The sequence below is a fragment of the Phaenicophaeus curvirostris genome, chromosome 6 (genome assembly GCF_032191515.1).
Source record: "Phaenicophaeus curvirostris isolate KB17595 chromosome 6, BPBGC_Pcur_1.0, whole genome shotgun sequence".
NCBI classification, from domain to species: Eukaryota; Metazoa; Chordata; class Aves; order Cuculiformes; family Cuculidae; genus Phaenicophaeus; species Phaenicophaeus curvirostris.
The window spans coordinates 3,163,054-3,178,046 of NC_091397.1; the positions used below are offsets into that span (position 1 = coordinate 3,163,054).

Sequence of the window (14,993 nt, forward strand, 5' to 3'; positions counted from 1 at the left end):
GTGTGAGAGCCTATATTGTGCAGTGCAGTGTGCCATACACCCCCAGTGTGATCCTTCCTTAAATAGGGGCTTTTAAAATCTTTCTGCTCAATTTCACTGCCTACTTGATGATTCATTTTTTTTATTATTCTTTTAGAACAAAAGGCGGAAAAAGTGGAGGCATCTTCAAGCTTGCTGCACCAAGATAAAACTAGAATGTGTGTGTTTATATATGTTATTTTGGCAGCAATGTTATTCATCAGTAGTAAATACTGTTATTATAGTTATAATCTGACTCCTGTTCCAAAAGCTTTTCACATTCTTTTAAGTTTCCCTGTATCCTCATTTAAATTAATTTCTTCTGCTTTAACTGGAGCATAGCAGTGCTTTTTTTTCTGTTACTTAGTTCGATTTAAGATGTGTTAAAAACCAGCTATGTTTTAGGAGGGCGGAGGAAGCAAAGTCTTTTCTCTTTAGACCTTTTAGCTGCTGCTTTTTTTCCCCAGTTTGAGAATATATATTATTTGATTCCCAGTTCTGTATTCCAGCTTCTGGGAAGATGTACTTTTGTCTGCATGCTTTTGAATACAATAGGCACTGGTTTTTTATATATATATATACATACACACACAATAGACACAGTAGCTTGGTTGCTTTGTTTTACATCAGTTATTATTTCTCCCTTCTCTAACTTTTGTCTGGTAAAAGTAATAGCAGTCACAAAATTACATTGTATTGTAACTGTGGTAAAGGTATCATCCCCTGTGCTTTTAAGGGCTAAATCCTGGAAATATTCATGTTTGTAAGCCCAGTGATTTTAATAGAGCTGTGCAATTAGATTCGGATGGAGTTGTGAGTGTTAGCTGAAATGGGGCCATCATGAGTATGGGAGAATGAAGAATACAGAGTCAGTGAAATGCACAATTGCGAGTAAAATGTACCACAGATTGATGATTCAGCAGCTCCACAGTCATTACACATTTATCAAGAGCTCTTGCAGGTAAAGTAAATTTTGTGAGTTGTGTCCGATAACTCTCGGAAGGCGTGAGGATAACATAGCATCCAGTCATATTTCAACATGAATGTGTGTAAAAATATCAGGCATTCCTCCTCCTCACATTCCCGAGTTGGAGTGTGGATCAGCAAAACTCAAGTAACTTATATAATGCTTAAGTCGAGAGAAGAGCAGTGAGGATGGTTACATGAGTGGAATTGTTCTACAGCAGCAGCTGGAATTGAGGACTGTGTTTCACTATCTCTCACTGTGGTGCAGAACTTACTGTCAGAAGATACTCCAGTGTAAACAGTTGGTAGGATTTGGGTCTGCTGAGGGAAGGGAGAGAGATAGGGAAACATTTTTATTTAAGTTATTCGTATTGGCAAAAGATTTAATAAAAACCAGCTAGTCTTGTCATTTTTCCTCCAGTTTGTCTATTGTGTGTGCTAAGGGAACTCCTGGTCAAATGAAAGTGCTATGCAGCGCTACAGGCTTGGGAAATAGTGTCTGGAAAGCTGCCTAGCAGAGAAGGACCTGTGAGTGTTGGTTGACAGTGGTTGAACGTGAGCCAGCAGTGGCCCAGGTGGCCAAGAAAGCCAGTGGCATCCTGGCTTGTATCAGAAACAGCGTGGCCAGCAGGACCAGGGAAGTGATTGTGTCCCTGTGCTCGGCATTGGTGGGGCCACACCTTGAATGGTGTGTTCAGTTTTGGGTCCCTCACTATATGAAAGACACTGAGGTCCTGGAGCGTGTCCAGAGAAGAGCAACACACCTAATGTAGTGGCTGGAGAGCAAGTGTTATCAGAGGCAGCTGAGGGAACTGGGGTTGTTTAGCCAGGAGAAAAGGAGGCTGAGTAGAGACAGTATCAGTCTACAATTGCCTGAAAGGAGGTCGTAGCAAGGTGGGTGCTGGTCTTTTCTCCCAAGTAAGAAGTGATAAGATGAGAAGAAATGGCCTCAAATTTGCATCAAGGAAGGTTTAGATTAGACATCAAGAAAAATTTCTCCACCGAAAGGGTTCTCAGGCACTGGCAGAGGCTGCCCAGGGCAGTGGTGGAGTCACCGTCCCTGGAGGAATTTAAAAGTTGAATAGGTGAGGTGCTCAGGGATATGGTTTAGTAGTGGACAGGTATGGCTGGGCTCAATGATCTCAAAGGTTTTTTCCAACCAAATGATTCTATGAGTGTACGGAAGTTTAGTGAATTCAGATCCACTGAGAGAAATACAATTTCTCATGGCATGTCACCAGCCTGGTAATTCACTGCTACAGGAGGTCAGAGTCTTGCCTGTACATAGATTTTTAAGACAATGATATAATTTTATTATAGATATAATATTTTTCTTAGTTATGCCAGCTAAGAGGGAAATAATACTGTGAATCAATTCAGGTTTCTCTCTAGCTTTAAACTTCTTTAAATTATTTTGTATCAGGCACTGCCCTGTGTGGGGTGGCATCACTGACTGCGCCTGTGGGTGCACATCAAAGTTTGCAGTTAATTTGCTAAGCTCGTGTGGGGCAGTTAGAGAGGCACTTTGCTCTTCCATTCTGTACTGCAGAGTGAGCCATCACTTTCTTTTCCACTTGCTTCCTTCCACAGTATTGTCTAATGGCCAAGTTTATTAAAAGTAACAACAAGTTTCTTTTCATTCTTGCAGACAGCTGACGCAAAACAGCTAAATGTTAGACAGTGTTTTTATAAACTATTTTCCTTCCAAATTTTCCCAGCATGTTTTAAAAATCACAGTTTATTATTCCTGTAACAAAATATTATTTTCAGGAATATGCAGCTCTCGTGCTCATCTGAGCAGTAAATTCACACAAGTAACCAGTGTTAAAGGATCAAGGCAAGCTCCATTAATGAAATCAGGATTTCCAACTGTACTCATTAGTTAATTCTGTTTTGCAAATTTGGAGTATGTCATCTGGAACAATGGCACTGGGATTTCTGCCTTTAGATGCATGGAAAATTCTTCTTTTCCCCTTGTTGGGAGCTGTGAAGCAGGATTCACTATCAAGACTGACTGATCCTGAATAGTCGTGATATAAATAAGCTGACGCTACCTTGTTTTACCTATCAGGGTTGAGGAAGGCAACAATAAAGTCTTGGAAGCTGAGAAGAAGCTTCTGGAAGAGCAGTGGCGAAGTGCCATTTTGGAACATCAGCTTGAAAAACTGCAAGTGGATCCAGGGAGGAACACAAATGCACAGAAACCTCCCCTGAGGCGCAAAACAGGTGAGGTGGAGCACTTATCTACCACTACGTCCCCTGTCCCACTTCCATTGTTCATAGACAGCAACAGCATTTGGACTCATATCTATCAAACCTACATGAATGCTTGACCTCACACAAGGCAATTTCGATCTACTCAGGCCAGAGGACCAATACAGAATGTGAAATCCTGGCTCCACTTAATTCAAGAGGATTTTGCCACAGATTTAAATGGGACCAGGACTTTTGCAACATGTTTTCATGCATTGACAGCCTACAGAAAAAAAAATGACACTGCTCTGTGCTGCCTCCATACCCACTGCTGTGCTCCCTTTTGCACTTCTGCCTGAGAGATTCATCTGAAGGTTAAGAGCAGAATTAAAGGACGCATCCCAATTTAAGGCCTGTCAGTGTCTATGAAAAACTATTGCTGGTGATGAAGTAATTAGATCTGGTGTAATTTATTATCCCATGAACATGATAATCTCCTGCTATAAATATGAAAGCCTCACTAGGATAGTTAAAGGGGAAGAATTCATGGTGGATGTTAAATTTTTATTTCCCTGATCAGATCCTTTTATTGCTTAAGGACTCTGATTCTTTAAAGTGTCTAAACTGATAAAATGCCACATATTCTTAAGGAAACTTTTCCAGTGGTTTCCCTTTTATGTGTATTTTCATAAAGTAAAATGGCTTTAAAAGCCAGGATGTAAACAGTAGGAATAGGAATCTCAATTTGTCAAATACTAAGATGCCGTCAGGCTGAGTTACTATGATTAAAGAGTTCACAAGCCTCACTGGAGACCTTGTACAAGCTTTTGGCCTGCCTCATACTGAAATGCATGATCTAGGGCCATCGGGGACCACCCTACAGCTCAGGAGATGCATGGCTTTCCATCATGACTCCATCCAACGCTATAGTGTGTACTAATGCCACCTCATCACCTTAGAACTTAGTACTATGCAGTCACCGCCTTTTCCATCTGCACTGATGTCTTCTTTTTCCTTAAGTGTGGGTAAGACTGAGGTAAGAGAAGCCACTGTAGCTACGTTGCATTTCTTTGCATCTCCCATTGTATCACTCTTGGTCATACCCATGTTCTCTCTGGAGCAGGACTATGATGCAAGAAATTGCATTTTGTTGTTCAGTATGATCTTGATGCATACAGGACAGCTAGGGTCTCCAGTTTAACATCCACCCAATGTTTGGGACCTCAGGGAAAGCACTGCCACTCACCCATCCAGCGTATAGAGGGAATTCAGTATACAGGAACAGGATTCAGAGGAGCCTTTATCCAGAGTAGGAACTGAATGATTGCTTCAAACCTACTCCTTTCTGTAAAAAAGTTCACTAGAGCAGAACTGTTGTGTCCTTAGAAAGGAGTCCACCCAACACTGACTTGTTCTGTTGTGGTTTAGTGCAAGCACTGATTTTTAGAGCCATTTTACCTGTATCAACTGAGAGCCTGAAACAGCAGAAACAGTAGTGCAGAGAAACTTGGATCCTAATAGAAACCTAGTGTTTAGAAAAAAAGTGCTGCAGCCTTTGGTCTTTAGAATATTCATCTTGGTAAGAGAGCAGTGCTGGCCCTCACAGAAGTGGTATTGTGGCATGCCCTGTGTGATTCCCACCAGACTGTGGACGTGAGTGGCTTTGGAGCCCTCAGATGGTTCTTAAGATGCCCAGAGGAAGAAATCAAGATACACAGGTAGGAGCCAGGTGAGAGTTGTGGGACTACAGCTCTCAGCAGTGCACATTTTACTGACTCCATGCCTTGAATAGTATGGGAGCATTTTGATGGTGTCTTCTAGAGGATGATTTAACTGAAATTTTGTGTGCTTAGACTTTTCTACAACCTGGTAGTGTAAAGTGTTGATGTGTTGTTCTGTTACCACACGTGCTCCGTGTAGATGTCCCTTGCAGCCTCTAAGAGATAAAGTGATGAGCTCCAGATCCTGAGCCCTTTTGGTCAAGTTCTGTAGTTATGGTTTGGTAACTCATTTCATAGCCGGAGGAGGCAGGCTGTTCTTACCAGCATGATGGGTTCCTTCTCACAAAGTATTTAATTCATTAGTCTTATCTGCTTAAGGACTAAAAGCAAATGCAGAAGAGGATTGGCAGTAAGTCTGTGAAGAAGAATTTCTCTCTAAGTCCAAAAAATGAGAAGGTAACAATCTATTTCACCACCCTTTTTGAAGAGAGCTCAGCCCCTTGTGATGTACCAAAACTCTTTGGAGTTTGTACAAGAAGCGAGAGTGAATCTACAAGTCTGTAATACACCTCTTCAACAGGACATGAAACTTATCTAAATGCTTTCATGCCACATAGTTGAGGAAATAAGAAGATGTGAAAAGCTTGAATATAAAATAGAGACTAGAGAACCCGCTAATTAACATAATATTTCCTTTTCTTTCTGAAAGTGCAAAATTGGAAATAGCTGATCTAATTGCTAATCTAATGTTTCTAGTCTCTTCAGTTCAAGGGAAGTAGATAATGATACTGAGTAGCTAGGAACAACCCAGTTGTGTTTTAAAATTATTCATGCTTTTCATTTTTGGGGTTTTTTTCTGTCTTATCCAAATTTCAAATTAGCAAAGAATAATCCTGGAGGAGAACAGGTAAGTAAAAGCAGCTTTTCCTCAGCCCTGTAAAACACAACCTTGAGATCAAAAGCATTTCATGACTACACAACATAATCTTTTATTCTTTTATGTTTTTATTGGAGCTGAATCTCTCTGACCAGGCTCTTTTAGATATTCCACACAAGGAGGATTTTGTATTATAATACCAAATTTACTTACTTGAAGATATTTGACATTACGTGGGAATTTTAATTTGGAAAAGAGAACCAGCAGAATACCGAAATCACAAGCACAATATACAATTGCAATGTGCAGTTGAATCACAACACAACGCGATTCCTGTTACTGGCCTAGATGCTCACTGTCACAACACTGTGTGTCCACAGTTGCTAGGAAGGAATACATGGGTTGAAATCAATCCAAGCTTTTTTTCTTTCAAGTTCATTTTGCTGTTCATTTGATTTTTATTCTCTGTGTTGGGCCAAGCGACATGCAGACTTCCCTAATTCTTGTCTGTCTGGCTCTAGGTAGGTAATGCTTTCTATTAGATTAATTTAAGGGCAGCCATTTACATTTACTCAACAGATTTAACTTTATCTACAGCAAAGACCACTCTTCAGTCAACTCCTTTCTGAGCTTGTTCAGCACATCATCCTTGCCTGTCTTCTCTCAGTTTTCTTCCATTGTAGGGATTCGCTTGTCGGTCATAGTATTTTACTCCTCCAAGGTTGTCAGGCACAGGAAGAAGCTGCCCAGGGGGATGGTTGAGTCACCATCCCTGGAGCAATTTAAAAGATGGGTAGATGAAGTGCTAAAGGATATGATTTAGTACTGGACAGGTACGGTTGGGCTTGATGATCTCAAAGGTCTTTTCCAGCCTAGTGATTCTATAATTCTATGATTCAATCCCAATAGTAAATCTAACTTATTTTTTCTCTATAAACCTGACAAATTTTTTGTGTGCCTTTGAAATAACAGGAGCAGTGTTACGTGTTTGGGGTAGACTTTTACTTAGGAAAGCATTCCTGATTTAGAACCTTAGTTTGAAATACAAATTTAATTGCTTTACTGCATTCAACCCACATTGGGTTTACACCGAGGATCAAAGTGCTTTACAAAAGCTGTTTCAGTGCATGCCACACAAACTTTATCATAGTCATTCAGGAAGCAACAGTTGTCATAGTCTTAACTGAAACACAATGACAAGATAAATGTCAAAATAATCCTTTTCAACTGTTTCTATCGCCTATCACCTATCACCAATCTTGTCTAATGTGTTTATCAATCGTCTGGATGAGTGGATTGAGTGCTCCCTCAGTAAGTTTCTAGATGATACCAAATAGGGCAAGTGTCAATCTGCTTGAGGGCAGGAAGGCTCTGCAGAGGGACCAGAATCAGCTGGATCGATGGGTTGAGGCCAATTGTATGAGATTCAACAAGGCCAAGTGCTGGGTCCTGCACTTTGGTCACAACAACCCCATGCAACACTACAAGCTTGCAGTAGGGTGGATGGAAATCTGCTCAGCAGAAAAAGACCTGAGGGTGCTGGTCAGCAGCAGCTGAATGTGATCCAGCAATGTGCCTAGGTGGCCAAGAAGGCCAGAAGCATCCTGGCTTATATAAAAAAATGGAGCAGCCAGCAGGCATAGGGAAGTGATTGTTCCCCTTTACTCGATGCTGTGAGGATGTACCTTGAATCCTGTGTTCAGTGTTGGGCCCCTCACTAGAAGAAGGATGTTGAGGGGTTGGAGCACGTCTGAAGAAGGGCAGCAGAGCTGGTGAAGGGTCTGGAACACAGGGCTTATGAGGAGCGGCTGAGGGAACCGGGATTGTTTAACCTGGAGAAAAGGAGGCTGAGAGGAGACCTTATTGGTCTCTACTGCTCCCTGAAAGGAGGTTGTAGCGAGGTGGGTGTTGGTCTCTTCTCCCAAATAACAAGTGATAGGATGAGAGGAAATGGCCTCAAGTTGAACCAGGGGAGGGTTAGTTTGGTTATTGGGAGCAATTTCTTTACCAAAAGAGTGGTGAAGCACTGGAACAAGCTGCCCAGGGCAATGGGTGAGGCTCCTGGGGGTGTTCAAAAAGCATGTAGGCAAGACACTTTGGGATATGGTTTATTAGGTGCAGTGGTGTTGTGTTGACAGTTGGACTGGATGATCTTAGAGGTTTCTTCCAACCTTAATGGTTCTGTGATTATATGATTCTGTTATTTTGACCACTTAAATATTTTGGATGAATTTGTTACTTCTCTAAATAAGTGGGCACACATCTTACTGCTTTTAGGCCTAAAATGCAAACTCATGTTTTCATTTTGCTGAAAGGAGATTAAAATAAAAGTCTGTCCTATACACTTACAGTATCTTACTGGAGATACGCAGATTCCTTAGTATTTATTCACTGTTTCCCAATCTTTACTTGGTGTGCTACCAGGTGAGAATGGTTACTTGTTTTACTAAAACTACATTTTGTGATTAAACCTACAGGCCAGTCTGCAGGTCACTCAAGACTCACCTTGAGCATGAGTGATAGGAAGGAGCTCTCTGCAGCCCAGCTTTCCAACTTGCCTCTCAAATCGCAGATAGAGGAGCTAAGCTCAAGGTATGGTTTCCCTTCCTCCATGCTGTGTTACTCCCAATAGGTAAAATTCAGTGCCGTCCTTTTAGCCATGATGTTATTTGCACCTGCTCCTCAGAAGATAAAACCTAGCAAACAGTAGAAATCACAGTCCTCTGTTTCAAGCTTGTCTGTGTAATTCCTACCCAGATTTCCTAATATATATGCAGATACCCAGAAATGTGAAGTTAATGCAAATGTAAAGCTACACAAAGTATGTGCAAGGAAGACACCTTTTTTCCCCCCTTTCCTTACACATTGATTGCAAGCTTCTTAGTGAAAATAAAATTATAATCTTTAACAAAACAGATCTGAAAAGTATCTTGGTTATCTAATACTCTTTTTTGTCTCAGAGAGAGAAGGAACAAGAATTAAGTCTGTTCTTTCTCACACCTGTTATAAAATTACTAGCGAGCTTGTGTTTCTGTATTTCCTTTCCTCAGAGCTGAAATGTTCTTTTACCTTGTTTTGGAGCTCCACAGCTCACAGGGAAGTTTTCCTCTTGTTTCCTCATAGGCTTCTGATCCAGCTGGATGAGAATGAAGCTCTGAAGGCCGCTTTGGACACTACTGTGAGAAACAAAGAGGAAGATTTTAAACTGTATCAAGAAACAATGAACCAAGTGAAAGATATCTTTCTACAGGCCATTTGGCTGCAGAAACGAGAGAAGAGTTAAGCAAGATATTCAGAACCCTTTGGACTACAAAGCAGGGAGAGAGCCCAGGCATCGTGCCCACAAATAGAAATGAAGTGCAGTGTAGTTTTGCAGCCTTGGATCACATAATTTCTTTAGCATTTGCAGAAGAGAATAAGAAATGGAGATGAAATACTAAAAGAGTGAAGGTTTTGCATGTCAGCAGATTCTGTCTGTAAGAGTTAGCAAGCATTTGGCTTACAGACTGCACATGCCGTAGGTTGGTGCAGTTTAGGAAGCTGCAGTTCTGCAGAGTGCTTTTGGGGAAAACCTCTCTAGTTTCAAAAGAATTTTCTTCAAGGGGGCTCGATATTCAATACTCTGATGTCTTTATCAGCTCACGAAGGAATTTGCTATACAAAAGTCAAGCTAGCCCTCTTCCAAAGTCATACAAGCTAAAAACCAAGTTTTGTTCTTATCAGCACACTGATACCTGTCTGTCTCAGGTTTTCTGTAGCACTTAAGTGCTGAGGGAGTGGATTAGCCTGGCCTGTAAATATCTGAAAGTGAACTTTGTGGGAGTTCCACCATTTCAACAAGTTTCTTTGCTTGAACATTTTGGGAGCAGAGTTTTCTGAAAGTCAGTGGAGTTTCCACTGAAGAGGTAGACTCTGCAAATCACCCCTGCAGTCAGTCAGACCTACCTTAAATTCAGTTCATTCCATAAGAAACTTGCTGTCCAGGTTATAAATTCCCTGTTTCTGGATCTCTGCATTCTGCCTTCAGGCAGGTCTTGTTCTCACTAGGAGGAAATGCTACCGAAACAGAGGCAGGTCCTCACTGCAGGACTTTTGGAGATGCTGAAACCCCTTGCATCTCGGTCCTTTTCTCTTGCAGCATGGTGAGAACACCAAGCGCAAGCTAATAAGGCATTAACATGCAGCCTGCCAGCAGTGAGCTCGCCTTAGGGATTACAAGCAAATGGAGAGCCAGTCATTTTTGTATAGTGCCACTTTGTTTCTTGATTGAAAGTCTTGAAAGCTCTTCTTTTTTCTGCTTTGCTTTGTCAGCCTCTTTTTGTGAGTGCGACGTTTGTCGGACTTTAACCCCAGCCACCAGCAGTGTAAAGTGGATTTGTGGACAGGCAAACTGTTGCTCCATTCCTCATGTGGCGAGGGTAGTGTCATCCCGGCCTTTGTCCTGCTTAGGTTTAGAGATGTTTCTCTTCAAACGGTTCATGGAGTTCCTGATGGAAGAGGTCATGGAGCTGAGGATAAACTCAACACTGGAGAATTAGCCCTCCCTGTCCTTAAAAGCCCTGCTCAGCAAAGCCTTCAGGTGTCCCTCAAACAAAAAGCAGGACCAAAACAGTTCATTGCCATATTCCTCCTCCTCGCCCTGCTGGCAGCATTGGAGGAAAAGGCATCTTGCAACCTGCAGTCCTCTTCTTCTGACAACTCAAGGAATCATAAATCCTGGGCTGAGAGACAGACGCAGCCTCATCCAAGTAAGCTGTGGGTTTTTTCTGCTCAACTCCATCCTGATGGTTCTGTAGCATAAGCTGAGTGAGCAGACCAAAGAAGAAATCAGCCCTTCTCTGACAGATAATTTAAGGACTTGCAGTACTGAGCAGATCCCTTCAAATGCTGCCTGAGCTGTTCCAGAGGTGTGGAGATTTTGATGTGTGGTTGCTGCTAAATTCAGGCTGGTAGCTTGCGGCTGGAGATTCTGATTTCACTTACCCAGAAGTGTGAATCAATAATATTTTCACCTAAGTACAGGAGAGGCAACCTGCCATCCTTACAGTCAGCATTTGTCTCTTGTCCCGTGACAAAGCAATGAAGATCATAGCACACTCCAGCAAAATCCTTCCTGCGGCTACAGTGAATCAACCCATGAAATGCAGACATGAAGCCGGAGTGCTGTAAATTACAGAACACACATGGCTTGCTAGCGCATGGTACAAACCTATTCTCAAGTACTCCAACACTCATTTCTTCAAACATATGCTTGTTTGGGGTTGCACAGAAGCATTTTCTTTTTCTTTTTTTCTTGTACAAACACACACAGAGTACCACCAGGTGCCTTGACAAAGAAGGAGCTAAGACAGTAGAATAGTTTATTTGAGGAGCTTGTACCTGTACGCAATTGTTTCTCATGAAAATATGCAATGTGCATCCCACCACAGAGCAGAGGACAGGTCTGAACACAGGCCAAAATGTCCAGAACTTCTCAGTTTTACCTCAGTTTTGAAATAAATTCCCTGTGCACTTCCATAGAATGATCTGCCTTTCTCCCTTTACGGGCTTGCAGCAACTGACTTCCAGTTTTCAAGGTGCAAGAAAAATTTTTCTTTCTTGCAATGCATGTTGTTTGGTTGCTGAATGTAAGAAACCCTGACAGAACTTAGAAGCAGCAGCCCTAGTTCAGTGGTTGCAGCAGCCCCATGCCCCAGTACATCCCTCCAAGAATAAAAGCCTGCAAAAACTCATAGCACTGTTCCTCAGCCACAGAATCTCTCCAGCATTCTCAATGTGCTGTTTGAGCTACATTTCTTCTAGAGACATAGCTGGGCTTGATCTGAAACCTCCACAATCCCCTGCTTTCCTTGGAAGTTTGTCCTTATGGATAATTACCAGCTCTTTAAAATCCCATGCTTCGATTCTTATTTGCATTTCTCTGGCTTCAGTTTGCTGCCAATCATTGTTACAACTTGCTCTGCTAGATAAAAGTCGTATGAGTACCCAGTGTTTCCTCACTGGGACAGCCTTCATTGAACCATGGAATCACAGAATGGTTTGGGTTGGAAAGGACCTTAAAGATCATCCAGTTCCAACCCCCCTGCCATGTGCAGGGACACCTTCCACTGGATCAGGTTGCTTAAAGCCTCATCCAACCTGGCCTTTAACACCTCCAGGGACACAGCTTCCACGACTTGTTTGGACAACCTGTTCCACTGCCTCACCAACCTCACAGGAAAGAATTTCTTCTAATATCTAATCTAAATCTCCCGTCTTTCATATTAAAACCATTCCTCTCATCCTATCCCTGCACTCTCTGACAAACAGCCCCTTCCCAGCTTTCCTGTAGGTCCCCTTTAAGTTCTGGGAGGCTGCTATAAGGTCTCCATGGAGCCCTCTCCAGGCTAAAATAACCCCAACTCTCTAAGCCTGTCCTCGTATGGGATGTGCTCCAGCCCACTGATAATATTCTTGGCCGCCTCTGGAGTCACTTCAACACATCCATATCCATCCTGTGCTGAGGACTCCAGAACTGAACACAGTTCTCCAAGTGAGGTCTCACCAGAGTACAGTAAGGGAGGAGAACCACCTCCCTCACCTTGCTGGTCACATTTCTTTTGATACAGCCCAGGATATCGTTGGCTGCAAGCACACATTGCCAGCAAGTCCTTCTCTTCAGGGCTGCTCTCAATCCATTCTCCACCCAGCCTGTATTTGTTCTTTTAATAGCCCAATCCCACGTGCAGAACTTTGCACTTAGCCTTGTTGAACCTCTTGAGGTTTGCACAGGCAAACCAGTGTAAAGAAATCCAGTGTGAAGTGATGTCACAGGCCACTTTTTGGTAAGCTCTGTGTTTTTTCAGCCTCTTCTCATAGCTATGTGGTGACAAGCCAGTGGTGACAATGCTCAGCATAGCTGCAAAGAACAGCATAAGGTTAATTTTGCTGCAAATATTTGAGGCTCTGGAGTCTCTTCAGTAGGATTCAGCCAGCTTTTAGCTAATATATGCTAAGGATACGAGTCCTCCAAATGCTTGGGCTGAGCCAAAAGTTGTCTCCTACCCTGGAGCTGGGCAGAGCACTTCCATGAAGCCAGAAAGGGCCTGACAGATGCATCCGATTTTAAAAGTACAACTGAGCTGCTGGGACTAAATGACCTTTGATGAATTGTCATTGTTTGTCTTTCGGCCTCTTGCGAGGCGTCTACTTGAGAAGAGTAGGCATCACAAGAGTGCAGCTTTCCAAACTGGCCACAACATGAATTAAGTTGCATTAGCGCAGTTAAATATAGACAGTGTCGACACAGGCGAGATCTTCCTGCCCTGGGCTCCTCTGGGCTAAGTGGCAGAGGATCAGCCAGGAGGTCGACGCCAATCCCACTGTCACAGCTCCAATTTAGAGCAGTAGGTTGGGGCTGTGGGTGGCTTGTGTCCTCCTGAAGGCTCCAAAGCAGGACAAAGGAGAAGACAGCTTGTAGTCCTCTGCATAAGGAGGAAGCCATTGGCAAAGAGGTGCTGGGAAACTGCTTTGCCAACCCCTCCAGCAGCTGCTCCTGCCCTGCACCGCCCTGCACGTGGCAAAAGGAATGAGGTCCGACTTTAAATGGAAAAACACTCTAGCAGAGCCCCTGTGCTCTAAAAAAAGCCACCACTGAGCCAAGAGGGGTGTTGGGTTTCTCCCCTCTCCTCTCTCCTCTGAGCCCAGTTCTGAGCCAGCTGTTCCCACAGGACAGAGTGGCCCCACTCAACAAATGCCACCTCAATCCCCACGCATCTCCGCTTACAGCTCCGAAACCCATCTGCAGGCGGGGGTCGGGGTGGGGGGGGAAGTTCCAAGTCTCAAAGTAGCTGGTTTTCAGCAAGAATAGCTACCTGCAAGGCACAGTGAGATGATGGGGAAGGGGAGAAGGGGTCATTCCACCGTCGTTGACTTAATTGTGGCATTTTTTCAGGAATGAGAAGGGATTGTGCGAAGAGGAGCTGAAGGCATCAACCTGAGAATGGGTTGTGGGAGCCTTCCCCAGGTTGTGGGAACTTTGATGGGGTTGGTGTGTGCCATGGGGGACAGGCAGAGCCATTCTGGGGGTGCCAGGAGGGGCCCTGAGGGTGACTTTGGCTGGATCAATGGATCAATGGATGGATGTGGCACACATTCTCCTCTCCTGAGCCATCGTGCTAGCAGGGAGGTGTCTCCTGAGGTCCTGCTGGGGCTGGCATGTTCCCAGCAGCACATGTGCATGGGGAACCAAATGGAGCAACTTGAGGCTGCAGAAAACAACCCATGTGGGTTATTACAACCCTCTCTTGTTCCAGTTCAGCCCTAAAGAGGTGCTCCAGCAGCAACGAGGCAGTGGGAATAAACAGCCTGGAGGAGGCTCCTTGGGTGTCCCAGTCAAACCCCTCAAATTTGTGCTGTGCTGGGATGGAGCTGAGACCTCACCACCTTCCCACTCACTTTCTCAGACACTACAGATGGGCCTGGCCTCAGCTCATGTGCCACCACTTTCAGCTACCTGCCAGATGTTCCAAAACACGATCATTAAAATCGGCTTGAAGCCATAAACAGCCCTTCGTCATAAAGCAGCAGCAGTGGGGCAATAAAACACCAGGGTGTCCCCTGTGCTGAGGAAGGTGCACTGCTCACATTAAAAATAAATCTTATTATAATGGAAATCAAGAGCATTCTTTTAATTTTAATAATGTCTATAAATTAAAGCTAAATGATTTTTATCACTGCAGCTCCCAGAGTCTCATGAAAAGCCATCGCACAGCCCTCCACCTGTGTTGCGCTTTTGATCTGGCAAGATCACAAATTACTCAAGATAAAAAAAATTAAAATAAAATAAAAATCTATTGATCATCAGCCCAAAACTCTCTGGGTGCCAGTGCTCAGGGAGAGCATGATGGGGCTGGGCCCCTCCTGCTCTCCGTGATCCACTCCTTGAAGACACCTCAGCTCAGCATCCCTCGCATCCCCAAGTGCAAGATCATAGAACGATTTGAGTTGGAAGGGACCTTAAAGATCACACAGTTCCAGACCAACTCTCAGCCTGTCCTTGTATGGCAGGTGATTCTGCCATCTGATCACCTTTGTGGCTCTCCTCTGGACAAATATTATTGATCCCCATCATCTCCAGCCCCATGGCCACAGAGGGTTCTTACTGCACCTCCAATGCAGCAAACGCTCGGATAGAAGGATTTGAGGACTGGGTCTGGTCTCTCTCTACATGGGGGTTT

General features: G+C 43.6%; 2 protein-coding genes across 2 annotated transcripts in view; one reads left to right on the top strand and one right to left on the bottom strand.

Annotated features, from left to right (window-relative positions):
• The window catches only part of CCDC13 (coiled-coil domain containing 13), a 35,330-nt gene extending 25,157 nt beyond the window's left edge, over nucleotides 1-10,173 (top strand). The window contains exons 13-15 of the mRNA XM_069859158.1: nucleotides 3,056-3,210; nucleotides 8,253-8,367; nucleotides 8,899-10,173. Coding sequence (XP_069715259.1) covers nucleotides 3,056-3,210; nucleotides 8,253-8,367; nucleotides 8,899-9,058 — 430 coding nt within the window. The 3' untranslated portion in view covers nucleotides 9,059-10,173. The remainder of the gene's footprint in view (nucleotides 1-3,055; nucleotides 3,211-8,252; nucleotides 8,368-8,898) is intronic.
• Nucleotides 1-14,993, bottom strand: part of C6H1orf35 (chromosome 6 C1orf35 homolog) — a 404,048-nt gene that overhangs the window by 387,160 nt on the left and 1,895 nt on the right. The window lies entirely within an intron of this gene.